At 31.0% G+C, this 19,004-nt stretch overlaps 1 protein-coding gene across 2 annotated transcripts; it reads right to left on the bottom strand.

Moving 5' to 3' along the window:
- Positions 1-204: 204 nt before the first annotated feature.
- Positions 205-9,434, bottom strand: LOC146917493 (kinase-interacting family protein-like). 2 transcript variants are annotated; one of them, XM_085719318.1, is made up of 3 exons: positions 9,217-9,434; positions 7,667-7,838; positions 205-1,626 (listed from the first exon to the last, which is right to left on the bottom strand). In XM_085719318.1, the coding sequence occupies exons 2-3, from the start codon at positions 7,812-7,814 to the stop codon at positions 662-664; spliced, it is 1,113 nt and encodes a 370-aa protein (XP_085575444.1). In that variant the 5' UTR covers positions 7,815-7,838; positions 9,217-9,434; the 3' UTR covers positions 205-661. The 2 variants fall into 2 exon arrangements, with proteins under 2 accessions (XP_085575444.1, XP_085575445.1); XM_085719319.1 differs by lacking the exons at positions 7,667-7,838; positions 9,217-9,434 and adding an exon at positions 1,867-2,415.
- Positions 9,435-19,004: the final 9,570 nt, after the last annotated feature.

Raw genomic sequence — 19,004 nt, 5'->3', positions numbered from 1 at the left:
AATAGTCCATAATAAATGGAAATGCTTGGCTCATGTAAAACATGGTTGGAATATGCATTTTGTTTGAAAATGAAACCTCCATAAAATAGCATTTCAAACTGCACAAATCAATCCAGATATGGTAAAAATACACATTAAACTTCAATTCAGTTTCAAAACATGGAATATAAATGCACAACTAAAAATTGGAGAAAGAGTAGTGTATAGCATAAGGTCATTCAACATTAAGATTAATCACTTGTTGCACCATTGTTTGATGATGCATAACATAATTTTGTTAAGCAAAGCTTTTAACAAAAACATAGCAAGAATTAGACCACCAGCTATAATACTAGAGGCAAAAGTATTGACTCTATAGCTGATAACAACTAATCTACAATTAGTTTATCAAAAGACTTGGCTAGAGTTCATATTAAAATATACATCATAGCTTAAAAAGCTTGATTTTATAGCTTCATAGAAATCGCGGTAAAAGCATGGTTGGACGCAGGTTTAGAGTCTATCGCAAAACCAAACACATGCTTAGTAACCTAGAAATCTACTAGTACTAGTGTTTAAGAGCCAAAAAGTATACATATAAATCTTTGGTGAATACTAACAACCACGTGATTGCACGCAGTCGGCCACATCAGTCGGCCACATCTGAATCGTCTGATCAAGATCAAGCGCAAGTTGGATTTGTCCCACATAGCAACAAGTCCATGTTCTTCAACTTTTTCCACAAACTATGACCTTTCTTCCCAGCAAAATTCTTCCTAGAAGAATTTCCTTCTTCTTTCCACTTAAACCTTCTAGGCTTCTCCATTTGAACATGAACTTCCAAAGCTATCCCTTCACCACCATTCTTCCCTTTGTTGCCGATACAACCGCCATTTTCTTGACTCTCTCTTCTCAAAAGCCTCTCATAATACTCCTTGTTCCTCTTCTCCAAACCATGTATCTGTCCTTGAAGATCTTCAATTTTCCTATGCAATAGATAAACTCTATGATCCTCCCTCATCTTCAGCACACACTTAGCTAACTCACCGGCTTTTCTCTTGATGAAAACCGACTCAGATGCAAGCTCTTTGTTCTCTTCAACCAAACTATTAACTCTATAACTCAAACCCGCATTCTCATTCAACAAAACAAGTCTCTCAGATTCCAACACCTCAAGCAAACTCTTTTGTAACTCACTTTTCCTCGAAGACTCGCAATACTTTCTCTCCATGACACCAACCTCATGAACCAAAAAATCACACATAACATTCTTCATCACAAGCTCAGCTACAATTTCATCAACATCAACCATGGAACCCTTAATCATTGGCAGCATTTGTTGATAAGAGATTGAACTTTCCATATCCGAATCAACTTGACTCACACCACTAATAACTTCTTCTTGATCAGAAAATCCTTCTTCCAAAGTTGAAACTTGTGAAGAGTGTCTACTATGATGCTTATGCTTTGCAAGTGTTTGTATATATCGATCGGATAAAGTGACATAGCCATTGTACAAATCATGCAGAAGTGAAAGTAGTTGAGGTCTCTTTTGGTAGTAAGTTTCTGCTCTTTCAGCAAAAGTGTCCCCTTCTTCTTCTTCTTCATTTGTTCCAATTGCCAACATTTTCATCCTTTCTTCCAAATCTACCACCATAAATAAACCAAGTTCACATTTGAGTTAGTATTGTACAACAAAAGAACCATAACTTCAAAACCATGAAAAAAAACCATTAAAAGAACATAACTATAATAATAAAATAAAAAATAAAAAATTCTCTTACATGGTTAATTCAGTTCCATAGGTACAAAACCATAAAAATAAAAAATACAACTTTTAATAATAATAATAATAATACAGCATAAAAAAAAAGACTATTTTATTACCTGATTTACTCAAGTTCATAGCTTCAAAACCATGAAGAAAAAAGCACAACTTTATAATAATAGTACCAATGATAACACCAAAAGAAGGTTAATATAGACCAGATCTCAATAGGGTTGATGAGAAATTTGAGTTTAAGAAAGTGACATGTCACCAAACAAAGACACAATAAAAGGGAACACTGACAAAAACCATAAATAATTCTAGTAGTACATAACATAAATAAAAATAATAATGCAGAACTAATTTTGAAAATTGAAAATGAAATTTGAATAACAATGTTGTAGAATAGTATAGGTTAGGCATATATAAAGTCTACTATAGTTAAATTTGTCCATAGTTTTGAATGCAAATGTCAGCATCATGTACTTCACCTGAGATGTATGTGCTAAGTGCTAACTTTACATTATCTGATTAAAAGGTCTTATATTATCTAACTTTACATTTTTTTGATTAAAAAACTATAATTAAGTTTAAGATTATAAAGTGCACAAGACATGAGGATAAAATGGGAAATGTGTAATTCTAACGGTTACATACACAACATAGTCTAATGTAACATGTTATGTTAGTACTTCAAATATGTTGATGTGGTCCAGAACTATAATAAAGTTCTTTCCATTGGTTTCAAATTTTGAAAAACAAAAATTGGTATGTAAAGTTATGGCAAAGGTTAAAGAAAGGAACAAAAGTTTATTATGTGAGAAAGTGACAATAGATGTATGAGCCAGAACAATGACAATGGATTTGGAATCTTGGTTGAAATCAGATTGGAGATTGGAAATTTGAAAACAGATTGACACCATCATAGGGGTAGATACCTGTCAATAGCAGCCTATGAAAAAGATTCTTACATGCCATGCCAACTTTTTCTTAGCACATGTTTGAATTTTTATTTCAAATAAATTTTACAATGATAATCACTTAAATTTTAGCTTATTTTAGTATTTTAAGCTTTGTTAAAAACTACTCATATATCAACAATCAATATCTATTTTAAATATAAACAAACAATTAATCACAAATTAGACACGGTGTCACACATCCAAAACAAACACATTGTAGGACAACAAAGGTAAGGTTTAAAATACTATATTATAGGTTAATTTTATGTTGAATAAATGAAACATGTTTTGTATCATGCATAATTCATTGAATTGAATCTATAAATCATATAAATCACATCATTGGATCGAATAAGATTATGATGTGATTTATTAATCAAATGATAAAAAACACACTTATGTGTAGTGCAAGACAATATAATATTACTTGTGGATTAGACAAATCCCTATACTATAACCACATTGTATTAACCACCAATCTATTAGCAACACTTCAAATTACAGATCAGATAACACATGCCAGTATTAGAAAACAATGTCTCTTCGACTCATATGGTTATATTCAATTACTTTCATTTCGCATAAATATTACGTAACGTGTCAATGTCTAAAGATTAGATATTAGTATATTTTTTACGATAGTGTCATGTTTTTTTCTTAACGAAAGCATGCTTATAACATATCATTAAGGGTTAATTATGTTTTTGGTCCCTACAAAATTGCGACCTTGTAAGTTTAGTCCTTACTTAATTTTAATAGCATTTTTAATCCCTGCAAAAAAAATCTGCACTCAATATTAATCCTTACTCAATCCAAATTTGTTTAATTTATGCTTAAACTCTTAAGTTTTTCAACAATTTTTTACAGGCGTGTTAAGAACGTTATTAAAAGGTCCTCCGAAAAAAATATCGCAAAAATTTGATTTCTACGTCCATATTTTTGTTACTTATATCTTAAACTTTTGTCGTTTTAAAAAATTCATATTTAATTTATTTCATGTTAAAAAATTATAGATTTTAGTAAATGAACTTTTCATAGTGTTCTAAACTTATATAAAAAGAATCGTTAAAAAATTTAAGAGTTTAAGGATAATTAAACAAAATTTATTTTAGCAGGGACTAAAATTATAAGTAAATTTTTTTTTGTAGGGATTAAAAATGCTATTAAAATTAAGTAAGGACTAAAGTTACAAGGTCGCAATTTTGTAGGGACCAAAAACATAATTAACCCTATCATTAATTAAATAAATATAGTTATGTGATGATTCTTGTGTACTCTTCATATTTTAAAATTTAAATTCATATATCAATCTAGGCACGTGTAAAGAGAAGCGCGTGACAACATGGGGTATGTTGAGTAAAAATGTAGTAACATGGTATACAATGATGTACGGTTATTGCTGTTTCCAAAGAAGACTTGGACGTTTGTTTTGTTTTTTGAAGACAGTTGAAAGAGACATTTCAGTATCATACAGTGTGGAGGATTCTCTTCCTTCCTTCCTCATCCCTCCTTCCCATTGATGATTGATAGAAAAATGTTGTATTGTAAGGTTATAATAACTTGTAACACGACTAATACCTCAATTTCGTCCTTGAATTATCAGCAATCGATCAAATTCGTCCCTGAATTTATCGAAATATCTATTTAGTCCCTGAATTTTGCAGACGTCCATCAAATCAGTCCCTCCGTCCAAAAGCACCGTTAGTGGTGATGACATGTCCCCTTGCATGTTGTGTTGTCCTGTACACGTGTCAACAAGGCAGCCACGTGTACAAGGACGAAATTGATGGAAATGGAGAAAATTCGAGATTTCACTTTTGAGGATAATTTTTCCTGTGTTTCCAATTATACCCCTCAATTACCATTGTCTTTCATCCTCACATTTTCACTCAGAACCATCAAACCAGTCCCTTACCTTTCACCTTCCCGCCTAAACTGTCACCCTCTTCACTTCTCCAAAATCATCATCATCACCGGCGATCAACCGTGGAAAAGATACGGCTTTGAAGTCAGATTTCGTGGTTTGTCAAGGTAACGCCATTCAACTTCGTTTTCCATTCACTGTTGTTCGTTTCTCCCTTTTTTGTTTCCGTTTCTGTGATTATCAGTTTTAGTTTTAGGCATTATTTTTTCAACTTTTAACATCATATCATGTTTCGTTGATGTTTGTTTGTGCGTGTTGTGTGTTTGATTGCGTTTTTTTTATTAGTAATTTTAGGGTTTTTTGTTAGAAACTTAATAATTTCATATGGATCGATTTGGTTACTAAAAACAGAGTATATAATCAAGAGGAAAATGTTGATGGTACTCAAGGAATGGAGGAAATGGCTTGGGATACTCAAAGAAATGATGAAGACAATGTTGGTGCAACTGTCACCCAACAAACTCAACCAGAAACTCAACCTGAAACTCAACCTGAAGAAACTCAGTGATATATGTACCAAGGATCACAGTGATATATGTTGTGAAAATTCAAGGACCTCTTTGATGGTATTTTTATTAATTTGAGGATCGATTTGATGGATATGTATAAAATTCAGGGACCATTTTGATTGAATTTTTTTGACAGAAGGGTTTGATTCATTCATTTATAACCTCTTTTCATTACAACATTACATGGACTTGGCACAATACAATAGCATTCTAAACAACTCAATCAAACATAATACTCCTATCAAAATCTTAATCAACCTAAGCTCACTTCCTACACAATCAATTTTACCCATCAACCTTGTCTTCCAAACCTCTTCTCTGCCCCTATCATTTGGCTTCTCTATCAACCTTGCATTTCTTCCATGACCAGCACCATTGTTTTTAAAATAGCCCAGTTCTTCAGCTTCATCAACCCACACAAAAAATTTACAATTTTCATCATCTTCCTATACAATCAAAAAACAAAATAAGTACTATTTAAACAAACCATTCACACATCACATAACCATTATTAAACAAACCTTATGTAGAGGGCAGACATAGAAAGGCCTTCCTGGGTTTTGGACAGTGTTTGCTTTTCTTACAACACAAATTCTAGGACACCAACAATGAAGCTCTCTCACATCATCATTGTACATAGAGCTTGAAGATGAAGACTGGCTGTTGTAGTTGTTTTTGCCCATACGCCCACCACCCATCATTCCAGAACACCGAATCTTCAACAATCACCGATGATTTTTTAATTTCGAAATTAATCAACAAAAAAATTAGGGTTTTATGTTTTTTGAATTGGGGAAGAACACCTACTCAATTCATGGAAGAATTTTGGGGGATTTTGAACTCTAGGTGACAAATAATAACATTAGGGTTCCAAATTTATATATTTGGGGAAGAAAGAGCCGTTAATTTGGACTGGAAGAGAGAGCCGTTAATGAGTTCAAGGAGAAAGAGCCGTTGCCAATTTTCTGAAAATCCATCAATTTGGTCCTTCGAAATTTTCTGTAAATCAATCAATTTGGTCCCTGCTTGCGTGGCATATGACGTGGCAAGCTCTGTAAGAGGTTAACGTTACACGTCACCTCCGTTAACAGACCAACTTAACGTAGGGACTGATTTGATTGACATTTTGTAAATTCAGGGACTAAATAGATATTTCGATAAATTCAGGGACGAATTTGATCGATTGCTGATAATTCAAGGACGAAATTGAGGTATTAGTCCTTGTAACACACTAGATGCATGTGAGTCCATTTAATTCAGATTTCTTCACTTTACTTTCATTCCCTTTAATATTATTGATACTATTGTTATATTTTTCTTTTTCCATTTAAGGCAAGCTTTTGAAAAATTTCTCATTTAATACTATAGGTCTATAGTATCATTTTATTTTTAAAACAAACCTATATCAATGACATCAAATTCGTCTAAAGGAAAGTGACACCTATTTGGTTTTTTGGTAAGAAAAAAAAATCAATTTGGTAAAGAATTTGAAAAAAAAAATGTACAATGAAGCTATGAAGTTTAAACATAAACTAGTTATCTGAATTTAAATGGTTAATAAACTTTGGTTAAAGACAAATCGTTTAAAATGAATCCGAGATCAAATATTGGTTGAAACAATTTGCCCGACCTCCGAATTGCCAGAACAAATTCACACATCAATTGGAACAAAAGAAAAATGAAGTTTAAACAAAAAACTCAAGTGTAAAGCTTCAAATCTTCAAAAATTATTTTTATGTTAAGTAAACAAACAGAAATGGCTTTAGATTTTTTTTTAAAAATCTCTAAAAAAAAATTCTAAATTCATTTGACTCAAAATCTATTTGTTTTAAAGTTGAAACAAACGCATCCAATATTGTACCTCAAGAATAGATTTTTTTCTGACCTTATTGCCAAAAAAAAATTCCAATTATGACCCGTATGAGAATTATTAACCTAAATGATCCACTTTTAGTTTTTATTGTCATGTAGTGCTCGTTACAGCCAAATGAAATGGCGGCAATGGCAGATCACGACACGTGTCCTAAGCAGCCTTTTTTTTTAAACAGCTGCCCAGGACACCAAAAAACGGCTGCCCAGAACATGTGTCGTGTTCTGCCATTACAGCCATTTCATTTGGCTGTAATGAACAATACAGACCAAACAAAGTAGGTCATTTGGGTTAATAATTCTCATAAGGGTCAAAAATGAAAAAAAAAAAAAAAAATTGGCAATAAGGTCAGAAAAAAATCTCAAGAATACTACTCAAATCAAACCCATCGTTTAGGAGAGATTTTGACCTTATAAAAGGGCTAATTTAACTATGTTACAGATTTTAAGGACCAATTTATGTCTTTCAATTTGTAAAGAATTTATTTGAATATTCATATTTTATGATATGATATGATTGAACTATTCAACTAGTAAAAATAAAAGATTGAACTATTCAAATATATATGCTACCCCACATTTCTCTAGTCCACACTCAAACAATTTCATCATGAAGAAATTAATATAGGTACGGTAGAAAGAATTAAATACATACCAGAAATGCTGGTGAGAAGCCAGGAGGGCATGTTGTTGGTGGTGATGTTCTTGTCTTTAAACCCTTTTATGCATGAAGAAATCAATTGAGAATTTGAAATCACTTTGTCTTTGTTCATATCCACAATAATGTTGGGTCCCTTCTCCATCAATATCCTTTGCCTATAAGCCCTCTACACAAGGCAACAAAATTATATGAGAAATATGCAAAATCTCAATCTCTGAATGGAAACTATAAAAAGGACATTTTGCCAGAAATAATAGTCCTTTGTATTTAAGAATAAGTGGAACATTTTAGAACCAAAATAAATAAATAAACAAAAATTATACATTTTTTGTTTCATGGTAAGTTGGACAAAATAAGAGTCAATGTGATTATGTTTGTAGTTACACAAAATGTTGTTTTTGCAAAATTAAGATTGTGTTTTTTTAGGACAAAAATTGATTTTGAACAAATTGATTATTAGGTTAAAGGCTAAGCACACACTCAGACACCACCGTACACGACATAAACACATCGACGCCAATAAAATATGTCGATGTTGTATCAGTGTCGGACACGATTGTAGGTTAAAAGCAACTTGAAGGCAAAACGATTTATGTTTGACACAATCAATACAATCATGGTGTCATCGTGATTTCGTTCAATCAACCCTTTGAGACTGTAACATGAAACATACACTAATTTTGAGTCAAAATTACAAATGTTAAGTTAGAATGAATTCTAAACCAAAATCACTCCATGAAGAAACACATAGCAATAGTATAACAAAAATTAAACAGCACAGATCTCAAAGAACAATGCAGCACAAGTAATAAAGTATTCACATTGTGAACATTCAAAATATATCCATTAAAATAACCCTAATCCCAATGCATTTTGAATCTAATTTTCTAAAAGCCATTGAGAAAATTCCATTCTCTTTGATCTTAGTATCAAATTCTGAGTACTCAACGGAGAATAATACCATACCTATCTGAAATCCCAGAAACCAATACAAGAATAATAAGAAAACCATGAAGCAAAAATTCATCTTTTTTTGAAACAGAGGAATAATGAGATAAAGGTGAAAACTTTTTCGCATTAATCATTCAAATTTGAAAAATAAAACATACCCATTAAAGATCAAATACAATATCAAACATTACACCAAAAAAACATTACATTCTCCTCAACAATCTTAATCAATCATGCTTACAATAACAAAATACTCTGTTTTTTCCCTCTGTTTTCAACAAATACCATAAAAATTTAGTTTTAATTTTTTATTGATTTTTTAAATAAATACCCAGAATAAAACAATAACAGTTTTAAAGTTAAAATAATAAACTTTTACTATAAAAAAAATATATTACATTCTACTCAATAATTTTGATCAAACATACATTCAATAAAGTACTCTGTTTTTACTCTGTTTTTTCTCTGTTTTTAACAATAACATTCATTAATTTCTTATAAAAATAAACCCAGAAGAATAAATGCTATAGAAGTGTTATATTTTAAAATAAAATAATGAATATGATAGAATAGGAAGGGGGAAAAAAACTCACAGTGATGATTGATAGTGAAATGAAACAGGGGAGGTGTAAAATGATAGTGAAATGAAACAGGGGAGGTGAAAACAGAGGAAGTTGATGGTGATGAGAAAATGAGAAGAAGAGAGGGACGTTGTTTTGAATATAAGGGTAGGGTCCTACCTAGTAAAGGAGTAGGAGTATTCAGTGATGCAGTAAAGTACTGAAATGTAACAGTAACAGTTAATAGCAATAGTCAAAATGAAATCACCTAAAATCCGGGATAAGGATAGTGTTACACGGTAACTATATTTTTGTCTTTTTTATGTTAGAATATTGTTTGTCTTTTTGTCTAAGAAATTTCAAATTTTAAGTTTATACATTTTTTTTGTTTTTTAGGTGTATAATTATGGCGATTAATCTTTTGAAATTTAAATAAACGGTAAATTTTCATTGAGAGTCTTAACGTTGCGTAATGTTTAAGACTAGTTTCGAAACAAGAATTTTAGTTAATTTAGATGAGATTTTAAGTTTATACTTTTTTTTTGTTGTTTTTTGTGCGTAAATCAGATATCTTCGCACATAACTGCAAAAATTAATCTTATGAATTGCAAATTTTCATTGAGAGCCTTTACGTTACGTCATGTTTAAGGCCAAATTTAAAACAAGAATCTTAGTTACTACCTTCGTCCCGGTATAATTGACCTACTTTGGTTTTTCACACAGATTAAGAAAAGTGTATAAATAAAGGGAAAAGTGGAATATATTGTATTGGGAATGATAAAAGTAGTATTATTTAGTGTTATATTGTATTGGGAATGATGAAAGTTGTATTGAAAATTGAAATGGGTCAGTTATTTTGGAACACTTTTTTTTAGAAAATGGGTCAGTTATTCCGGGACGGATGGAGTAACTTTGAAGATATCATAGGCTAATATATCTTAGTAAAAAACCATGTATGTATCTACCAAAAAAAAAACCATGTATGATATTACTTTTATTGATTATAAAGATATGGAATTGATTGTGTCTTCAATGTTTTTAAATAAATTTGATTATGCAATTGAAATTGGTTCTTAAATAAAAGTAAGATTTATAGCTTTTGATTTTACATTATAATCCTCCTGAAAAAAATACCCCTAAAAATGATTTTACATTAAAATTTGTATTACTTCTTTATGACTCAACATTAAAAAAAATTATCCAAATTAAAATAGTGTCGGTGTATATTATTTGTCTTTTTATTTTTATGAAAGAATATTATAGAATAGTGTCAATGTATACTATTTGTCTTATTATTTTTATGAAAGAATATTATAGAATAGTGTCAATGTGTACTATTTGTCTTGTTATTTTTATGAAAGAATAAATTTTTTTCCTTTGAAGGATGAAAGAACATCACATTTCCTTTTTGTTTTAGTCAAAGAAATTTAAATTTTAAGTTAATGTATCTATCTATCTACTCTCAATATAACAAAACAAAATACTAGCAAAATTATTTAACTGTCCCTAACTCTATTAAATTTCACAGTTGCTTTTTACAACTAATTAAGGGTACATTTGGAATTTCATTGCCCTTTGAAAGGAAGAATTGCCACGTGTCGCGTTGTGATTCGAGCAAGGAATGGCAAGTGTATCACAAGCGCCTAACAAGCAAGTGAAGAGCAGAGCCCGGAGAGAGAAAGGAAAAAAGCTGGACAGCAAGGACAAATGTTGGGCTTCGATTGGTTGGTCGGTTTTTAATTTTTTTAATAATTGTAAATCAATTATTTTGTCGAAATATAATTTTTTTAAAAAAAAAATTATATCAAAATTCATGATTTTTTTTTCTCTATAAATAGAGACTTGGTTCATTTCATTTGGACACAGAAAAAAATACCAAGTTTTTCACTATCTTCTTCTTATTATATATTTCTATTAGCAAACTAAGTGAAGTTTTAATATTCTTTTTAGTGAAATGGATCCCAATAAATTATTTAAATAAATTTTTTAAATATTTTTTCAGTTTTTCTTTATTTTAATTTAATTATAATCGATAATTGTAATTTTATGTAATTATAAAACCAAAAATATAAAATCAAAGAAGAATAAGAAATAAAAGGTGGTGTGGTAGAGTAGGTGGTGGGGTAGAGTGTTGAATGAAAAAACCATTGGAGAGGTAGAAATTGAATGAGTGTTGAATTAAGAGAGAGAAGATGATGTGGAGTGTTAAAAAGTGAAAAAGTTGGTGTTGAAGGATGTTCAATGTTATGATGACAAAAACTTTATATTTTATAATGGATGGTGATTTCACAAGATAGAAATAGTAGATGAGAAAAATTGGTAGATGTACTATCATTTTAAATATTTATTTATATTTGTTGTGTTTCATGCTGCCATTTGTTGAAAATGTTGTTCATGCAAGTCAATGATCAGTTTTAATTGCACGCTACCATTAAAGTACGATTAATCGTACTTCAATTTTTTATGTTGTTTTTTTAAATTCTCTCAAAAAAAATGTTGTTTTTTTAAACTCATTTTAGTAACTACAACGAATGATCAGTTTTAATTAGTATTTTTTTAAATATGTGAGTGTATTGACTATATATTAATAAAATATATGTGAGTGTATTGACTATATATTAATAAAAATATATATGAGTATATGTTTCTTTTATGGGAATATATTAATATATTCTTATTTCTGAAATTTAATGGGAACTATATATTGATAGAATACAAATGAGTATATACACTATATATTAACAAAAATATATCTCACTATATTTCTTTACAGGAATATGTTAGTATATATTTATTTATAAATTCAAATAGAGTGTACAATTGTAATACGAGACTCATTTTAACAGCTACAACGAGTGATCAGTTTTAATTAGTATTTTTTTAATATCTCTATTTAAACATCGTGACTGCCTAAGTTTTATTAATATTTTAAAATAATATATGTGGGTTTATGAACTATATATTAATAAAACTATATATGTGAGTATATGTTTGTTTTACGGGAATATATTATTATATTTTTATTTCTAAAATCTAATGAGAAGTATATATTGATAAATATATGTGAGTGTATGAACTACATATTAATAAAAATATCTCTCATTATATGTTTTTATACGGGAATATGTTAGTACATGTTTATTGTGAAATGTATTTTCATTTTCTTTAATATCGTCAATACTAAAACAAACAAATAAATTCTAATATAGTATGATTAATCATACTTCAATTTTTTCCATTTTTTAAAATGTATCAATAAAAAACCCGTTCGAGTGTACAATTGTAACACGGGACCCATTTTAGTAACTATAACGAGTTATCAGTTGTAATTAGTATTTTTAATCTTTAAAAAAAATTAGTATTTTTTTAATATCTCTATTTAAACACCGCGACTGCCTGAGTTTTAATTTTATTGAAGGAACTGCCTAAGTTTTATTAATATATTTATAAAGTATATGTTGATGTATTGACTATATATTAATAAAAATATATATGACTATATGTTTGTTTTACGGGAATATATTAGTTTATTCTTATTTATAAAATCTAATGAGAACTATATATATATATATATATATATATATATATATATATATATATATATATATATATATATATATCGATAAAATATATATGAGTGTTTTGACTATATATTAACAATGACACATTCCACTGTATTTTTTTTACGGGAATATGTTACAATATGCTTATTTATGAAATATATTTTACTATAACAATATTATATAATACATTAGTTATGATTTTTCACGGGATGCTTATTAGTATTTTTCACATTAAAACATATTAGTAAAATAAAAACTATGATTATTTTTATTTATTAGTTTTTTTAATATCGTCAATACTAAAATTTAATATATATTTGTTCATATGAAAATTTAATTATTTTACAATTTTTCATTACTACCGATCAATATATACATTATTATGCTTTAAATATTTTACATATTTTCACTATGGACAAAAACAAATACTATATCAAGCACAGTCGAGACGCGACACGCGGCGGAGCCGCGGCCATACAGCGCGGCGAAGCCGCGCTAACCGTGCTATAGCACGGGTATCTCGACTAGTATTACTCGAAGAAACTTTGCATGATGCACTATGTCCAAAAATTGTATAAATAAATGATTTTTTTTAAAAGAATTTATAAATAAATGATGAAAACTATGGAAAACTTGCATTGAAGTAAGTGTGACATGGCAAACGATGAATTAGTATAACTTAAGTGTGTTCCTCTCAAAAAAAAAAAAAAAAAAACTTAAGTGTGTTACTCAAAAAAAAGAAAAAAAAAACGTAAGTGTGCATCAATTATAGAATCAACTTAAAAAATCTCAAGCATTAATTTTTTTTTGTTAAGTAGTCTGGTGAATAGAAATTCACATTTTTAAGATGAATAAATGAAGTGTTTGTGTTCGAACTCCGATCTCTTCATATACCATACATTGTCTTTACTAACTAAGATAAGCTCGCAGAGATATTTAAAGTTGATTCTAATTTAGAAGCAAGAATTGTAAATATTGATTTTACATTTAACATTCATTCTACTTTTTATGTATTATTCAACTTATTTTTTTAGGGATATGCATTTAAATAAAAAGTTTCAACTACTTTATTTTTTTCTGCAAATGAAATACTTTTTTTTTGGTATTTCTGTAAAACACATACTTTTTTGGTCAACTAGCCTAGTGATTATTTTTTTTTTTGACACAACTAGCCTAATGATTATAAATTCACATTTATAAGTTGAATAAGTGATGTGTCTGAGGTTCGAACTCCGGCTCTGTATATATTAATGTGTCCTTATCAACTTGAGATAAACTCATGAGGACCAAATACTTTATTTCTAACTCATTTTAAACTAAAACTAATTTTACAAAATTAATTCATTTAAAATTATTCTTATCACATTCACAGCATAATCAAACACGGACAAAGTTTAATATTTTTAAATAATTATTTTTATTAAGATTTTGAATTATTTTAATTTTATTGTATTGTATTTTCTTGGAACATTTTTTTAATAATTCAAATAGATACAAATCACATCACGATAATCTTCACTACACATGCAAATGTTTAACAAAAAGAAAAGAATTTTCTTTTACAGTTAACTTAAAAGATGTTAATGAGCTCGATGTACAAGTAGGACTACACATATATATATATTCACATAGCAGTTAATATGAGATATTGACATAGACCCACTGAATCATATTCATTGCCACTTTGAAATATTCAATTAACCCATGCTACAAGAGTTGGAAGGCCAGAAAGAATTCTTGCAAGCAGTTGCAAGACGAGGTAATTCTGCGCATAAAATCAAGCACAAATTTAACATTTTGATCATGAATCAACCCAACATAAGTTAAGCTTCTAGTGTTGGTAAAAATGTGATTCATTAACAATGAATTTGAGGCTCCCGAGAGGACGGTGAACATGTTAACAATATAGAGAATCAGAAGAACAACAAAGGATGTTAGGGTTCTAATAATACTAATGACATACATAAAATAAGAATTATAAGTGAATCTGTAGTAAAATATAAATTTATAAATCTAATAAAAGGCTCAACAACATGCGGCCAATAACTTAGTTTCTAACATAACCTGCATATACTTCAGACAAGATAGATCAAGGCTAAGGTTGATTACCAATGTCCTTACACGTCAAGTTTCATTTAGTCTATGCAAAAATGTTGAGATTGAAAAACTTACTTCAATGTTCTTCTTTTATGACCGTTGACCAAATCTTTTTAGTATCTTCACAATCTCTCAAATACATAAAAACGACTATTGGGCTTCCATACATCTACCACACTCAATATCATAAGTCAAGCATCTTCTAAATCTTTCTTCATTTGTGAAAAGTTTTTAATGAACAATTTTCCGCAAATTGGTTCTGTTTTTAGTTGGTGCCTTCCACTTTTAAATTTTGTCAATGAGGGGATTGATATTGTTCTCTGCATTATGTTGTTGGAGTTAAATCTGTTCGAGACGGGTCGAACACTACATGTTGGTATCTCACGTAAGGGAGATTAAAACCTTAATTCGTTACATCGTAAACGCCAGCTCTTTATGCTGAATTTAATCTCGTTGGTTATATAAGTTTTAATTGTTAAATATATCAAATTTCTTTTATTATTATATATTACACCATGAGCAAAAGGAACAAAATAAGAGTGAAAGCTGAGATTCCTTGTAGTACAAGTTACTGGCTATAGTACAATTAGCTTAAGTGTAGTACATTTAGCTTAAGTGTAGTACAGTTTCTACATGTATATATATGCTTGTACTTACTTCATTCTCAAATAATAAGATTCATTTTCACTTTTCTTCAACTTCATAATATAGTATCAAGAGCTCTCTTTGAAGAGAGAGTTTGTTACGATCCGTAACTAACTCCGCTGCATTTTTCGCGCGTTTTTTCCTTGACTTTTCGCGCAAATTTCTTCTTCTCTCTTGTTGAATTCGTTGTGAATTCACCGTTTCTTTGTTGAATTCGTTGTGAATTCGTTGTTTCTTTGTTGAATTCGTTGTGAATTCATAGTTTTCTTGGTTGAATTCGTTGTGAATTCATAGTTTCGAGCAATCTCTGTTTTCTGCAATTTTCCTTCATTCAATCATGGTTCGTCAACAAAATCAAGTTGATACTACTTCTATCTTCTACGTTCATCCCAGTGAAGGTCCTAATACTGTGGTTGTTACACCACTTCTCACCGGTTCCAATTATCTTTCATGGAGCAGATCCATGCAACGAGCACTTGGCGCCAAGAACAAGCTTGCATTCATTGATGGATCCACTCATGTTCCTGATGATGATGATTTGAACAGAGTAGCGTGGGAACGATGCAATTATCTCATACATTCATGGATTCTCAATTCAGTTTCCCCTTAAATTGCACAAACGATTGTTTTTCATGTGCGTGCTATTGACGTTTGGGAAGAACTGAAAGAAAGGTTTTCAAAAGCTGATCGTATTCGTATTTCTATGTTAAGATCTTCTATCAATAACCTTAAGCAAGGTTCAAAATCTGTTCTTGATTACTTCACTGAGATGAAGACGCTTTGGGAAGAGCTTAATTCCCATAGACCTATGCCAGCATGCACCTGTGTTCATACTTGCAGATGCGAAGCTATGCGCTCTGCACGTTATTACCGTTTAGAGGACCAAGTTATACAATTCCTCACTGGCTTAAATGAGCAGTTTTCTGTTGTAAAAACTCAAGTGCTGTTGATGGATCCTCTTCCTTCCATAAATAAGGTGTATTCACTCGTTGTACAGGAAGAGAGCAACAATGTGCAAGTTTCTGCACCAGTTCCTTTGGATGATTCCAATATCCTTGTGAATGCTACTGATTCTAACAGAGGTTATGGGCGTGGTAAGAACAATTATGGTGGTAAAGGTTCTAGATATTGCACCTTTTGCAACCGCACCAATCATACAGTGGAAACATGTTACCAAAAGCATGGATTTCCTCCATTTATGAAGTCCAAGTCCTCTGTTAATGCTTCTTCTCATGAAGCTTCTGAAGATAAGCCTGTAAATGTTGTTGCTGAGGCTTCTTCATCTGCTCCCAGTACAAGTGCCAGTATCACTCAAGAGCAGTACCTTCATCTTGTATCTCTGCTTCAACATTCAAGTTTGACTCCTTCAGCTCCTTCCCCAGCCAGTTCCGATCATGTCATTTCTCAACAATCCTCTTCTGCAGGTATAAATACCATTTCTTCAAACTCTTTAAATGCTCAAACTCCTATTTGGTTACTTGATTCTGGTGCTAATGAGCACATTTGTTCATCATTGCAATATTTTAGCACAATTTATCCTATATCTCCCACATATGTTAATCTCCCAAATGGCCAATCTGTTATTGTTAAACAAGCTGGTACTGTCCATTTTTCTCCACAACTTTATCTTTCTCATGTTCTATATTCACCTCAATTCAATATTAACCTCATTTCCATTTTTAAACTTTGTGATTCATTATCTTGTTTTGTCCATTTTCAATCTAAACATTGTTTTATACAGGACTTGAGCTCCAAGAGGATGATTGGTTTGGGTGAACTTCATGATGGTCTCTACAGACTGAAGTTTACTGATACTTGCTTTCCTTCTAATGTTTTTCAATCTAAGCTTCCTCATTGTAATAAACCCATAAATAAAGTTTCTTGTATGCATTACTCTAGTTCTTCTATTCCTTTATCTGCCTTGTGGCATTTCAAATTAGGTCATCTCTCTCATAAGAGATTGTCTCATATGCACTCATTGTATCCTGATATTAACATTGATAATAAAGCTACTTGTGATGTTTGCCATTATGCAAAACACAAGAAATTGCCCTTTTCTTCTAGTTCATCTTATGCTTCTGCTAACTTTGATCTGTTACATATGGATATTTGGGGTCCTCTATCTACTCCATCTATTCATAATCACAAATATTTTCTTACTATTGTTGATGATCACAGTAGATATGTCTGGATCATCCTGCTTAAATCCAAAGCAGAAGTATCACACCATGTGCAACCCTTTATAACCATGATTGAAAACCAGTTTCATACCATTCCCAAAATTGTTAGATCTGATAATGGACCAGAATTTAACCTTCCTACCTTTTATGCTTCAAAAGGGATATTGCATCAGAAATCATGTGTTGAAACACCCCAACAAAATGGGAGAGTAGAGAGAAAACATCAACATATTCTCAATGTGGGCAGAGCTTTGCTTTTTCAATCTAAACTACCTAAAACCTATTGGTCATATGCAGTTTTACATGCTGTTTTCCTCATTAATAGAGTCACCACTCCTCTCCTCAAAAATCAATCACCATATCAGTTACTTTATCATTCCATTCCTGACTCTACTCTTTTCAAAGTGTTTGGTTCCCTTTGTTTTGCTCCTACTTTACAAGCTCAAAGATCTAAACTTCATCCTAGAGCCAGAAAATCACTTTTCTTAGGTTACAAGTCTGGCTACAAAGGTTTTGTTTTACTTGATCTCCATAATCATACCATCTTTATCTCTAGACATGTTACTTTCCATGAACATATTTTACCATACATTCCATCCCAACCTTCTCCCACATCATCTTGGACCTATTTTCCTTCACCTGAACATTCTTCTCCTGTTGACAGTTCACAGTTTCTTGATGATGACACTTCTTTACCTACTCCTGTCATCCCTTCACCTTCACCCTCTTCTGTCATCCCTTCACCATCACCTGCTCCTCTTAGGGTTTCCTCCAGAGACAAACATGCCCCCACCTACCTTAAAGACTTTGTTTGCAATGCTTCTGTTTCTTCTTTTAATACTTATCCTATTTCAAATTACTTGCATCACAATAATTTGTCTCACTCACACTCTGCTTTTGCTTTGTCCATTTTACATCACATTAAGCCCAAAACCTATGCTGAGGCCAGTCAACATGAATGTTGGAGGCAGGCTATGCAAGATGAACTATCTGCACTTGAGAAAACTGGTACTTGGGAGATTGTTGACCTTCCTGCTCAGGTCAAACCTATTGGTTGCAGATGGATATACAAAATCAAGCATCATGCTGATGGTTCTGTGGAAAGGTACAAGGCTAGATTGGTGGCTAAGGGTTACACTCAAGTTGAAGGGCTTGATTACTTTGACACCTATTCACCAGTTGCTAAAATGACCACTGTCAGAGTTGTCATTGCTTTAGCTTCAGTCAACAATTGTCATCTTCATCAACTTGATGTCAACAATGCTTTTCTGCATGGTGACCTTCAAGAAGATGTCTATATGATCATTCCTCCAAGTGTGCCTCATTCTCATCCCAA

The sequence above is a fragment of the Medicago sativa genome, chromosome 6 (genome assembly GCF_051527215.1).
Source record: "Medicago sativa cultivar Bolivia chromosome 6, Bolivia_mono, whole genome shotgun sequence".
In the NCBI taxonomy this organism is placed as follows: Eukaryota; Viridiplantae; Streptophyta; class Magnoliopsida; order Fabales; family Fabaceae; genus Medicago; species Medicago sativa.
This window is presented reverse-complemented; position numbering and strand designations above follow the sequence as displayed.

Bases quoted from the DNA above. Each gene is read 5' to 3' on its own strand.
- LOC146917493 (XM_085719318.1), bottom strand. From the start codon at position 7,814: ATGGAGAAGGGACCCAACATTATTGTGGATATGAACAAAGACAAAGTG. The intron at 1,627-7,666 runs GTATGTATTTAA...TTATGGTGGTAG, and splicing joins GCTTCTCACCAGCATTTCTG to ATTTGGAAGAAAGGATGAAA.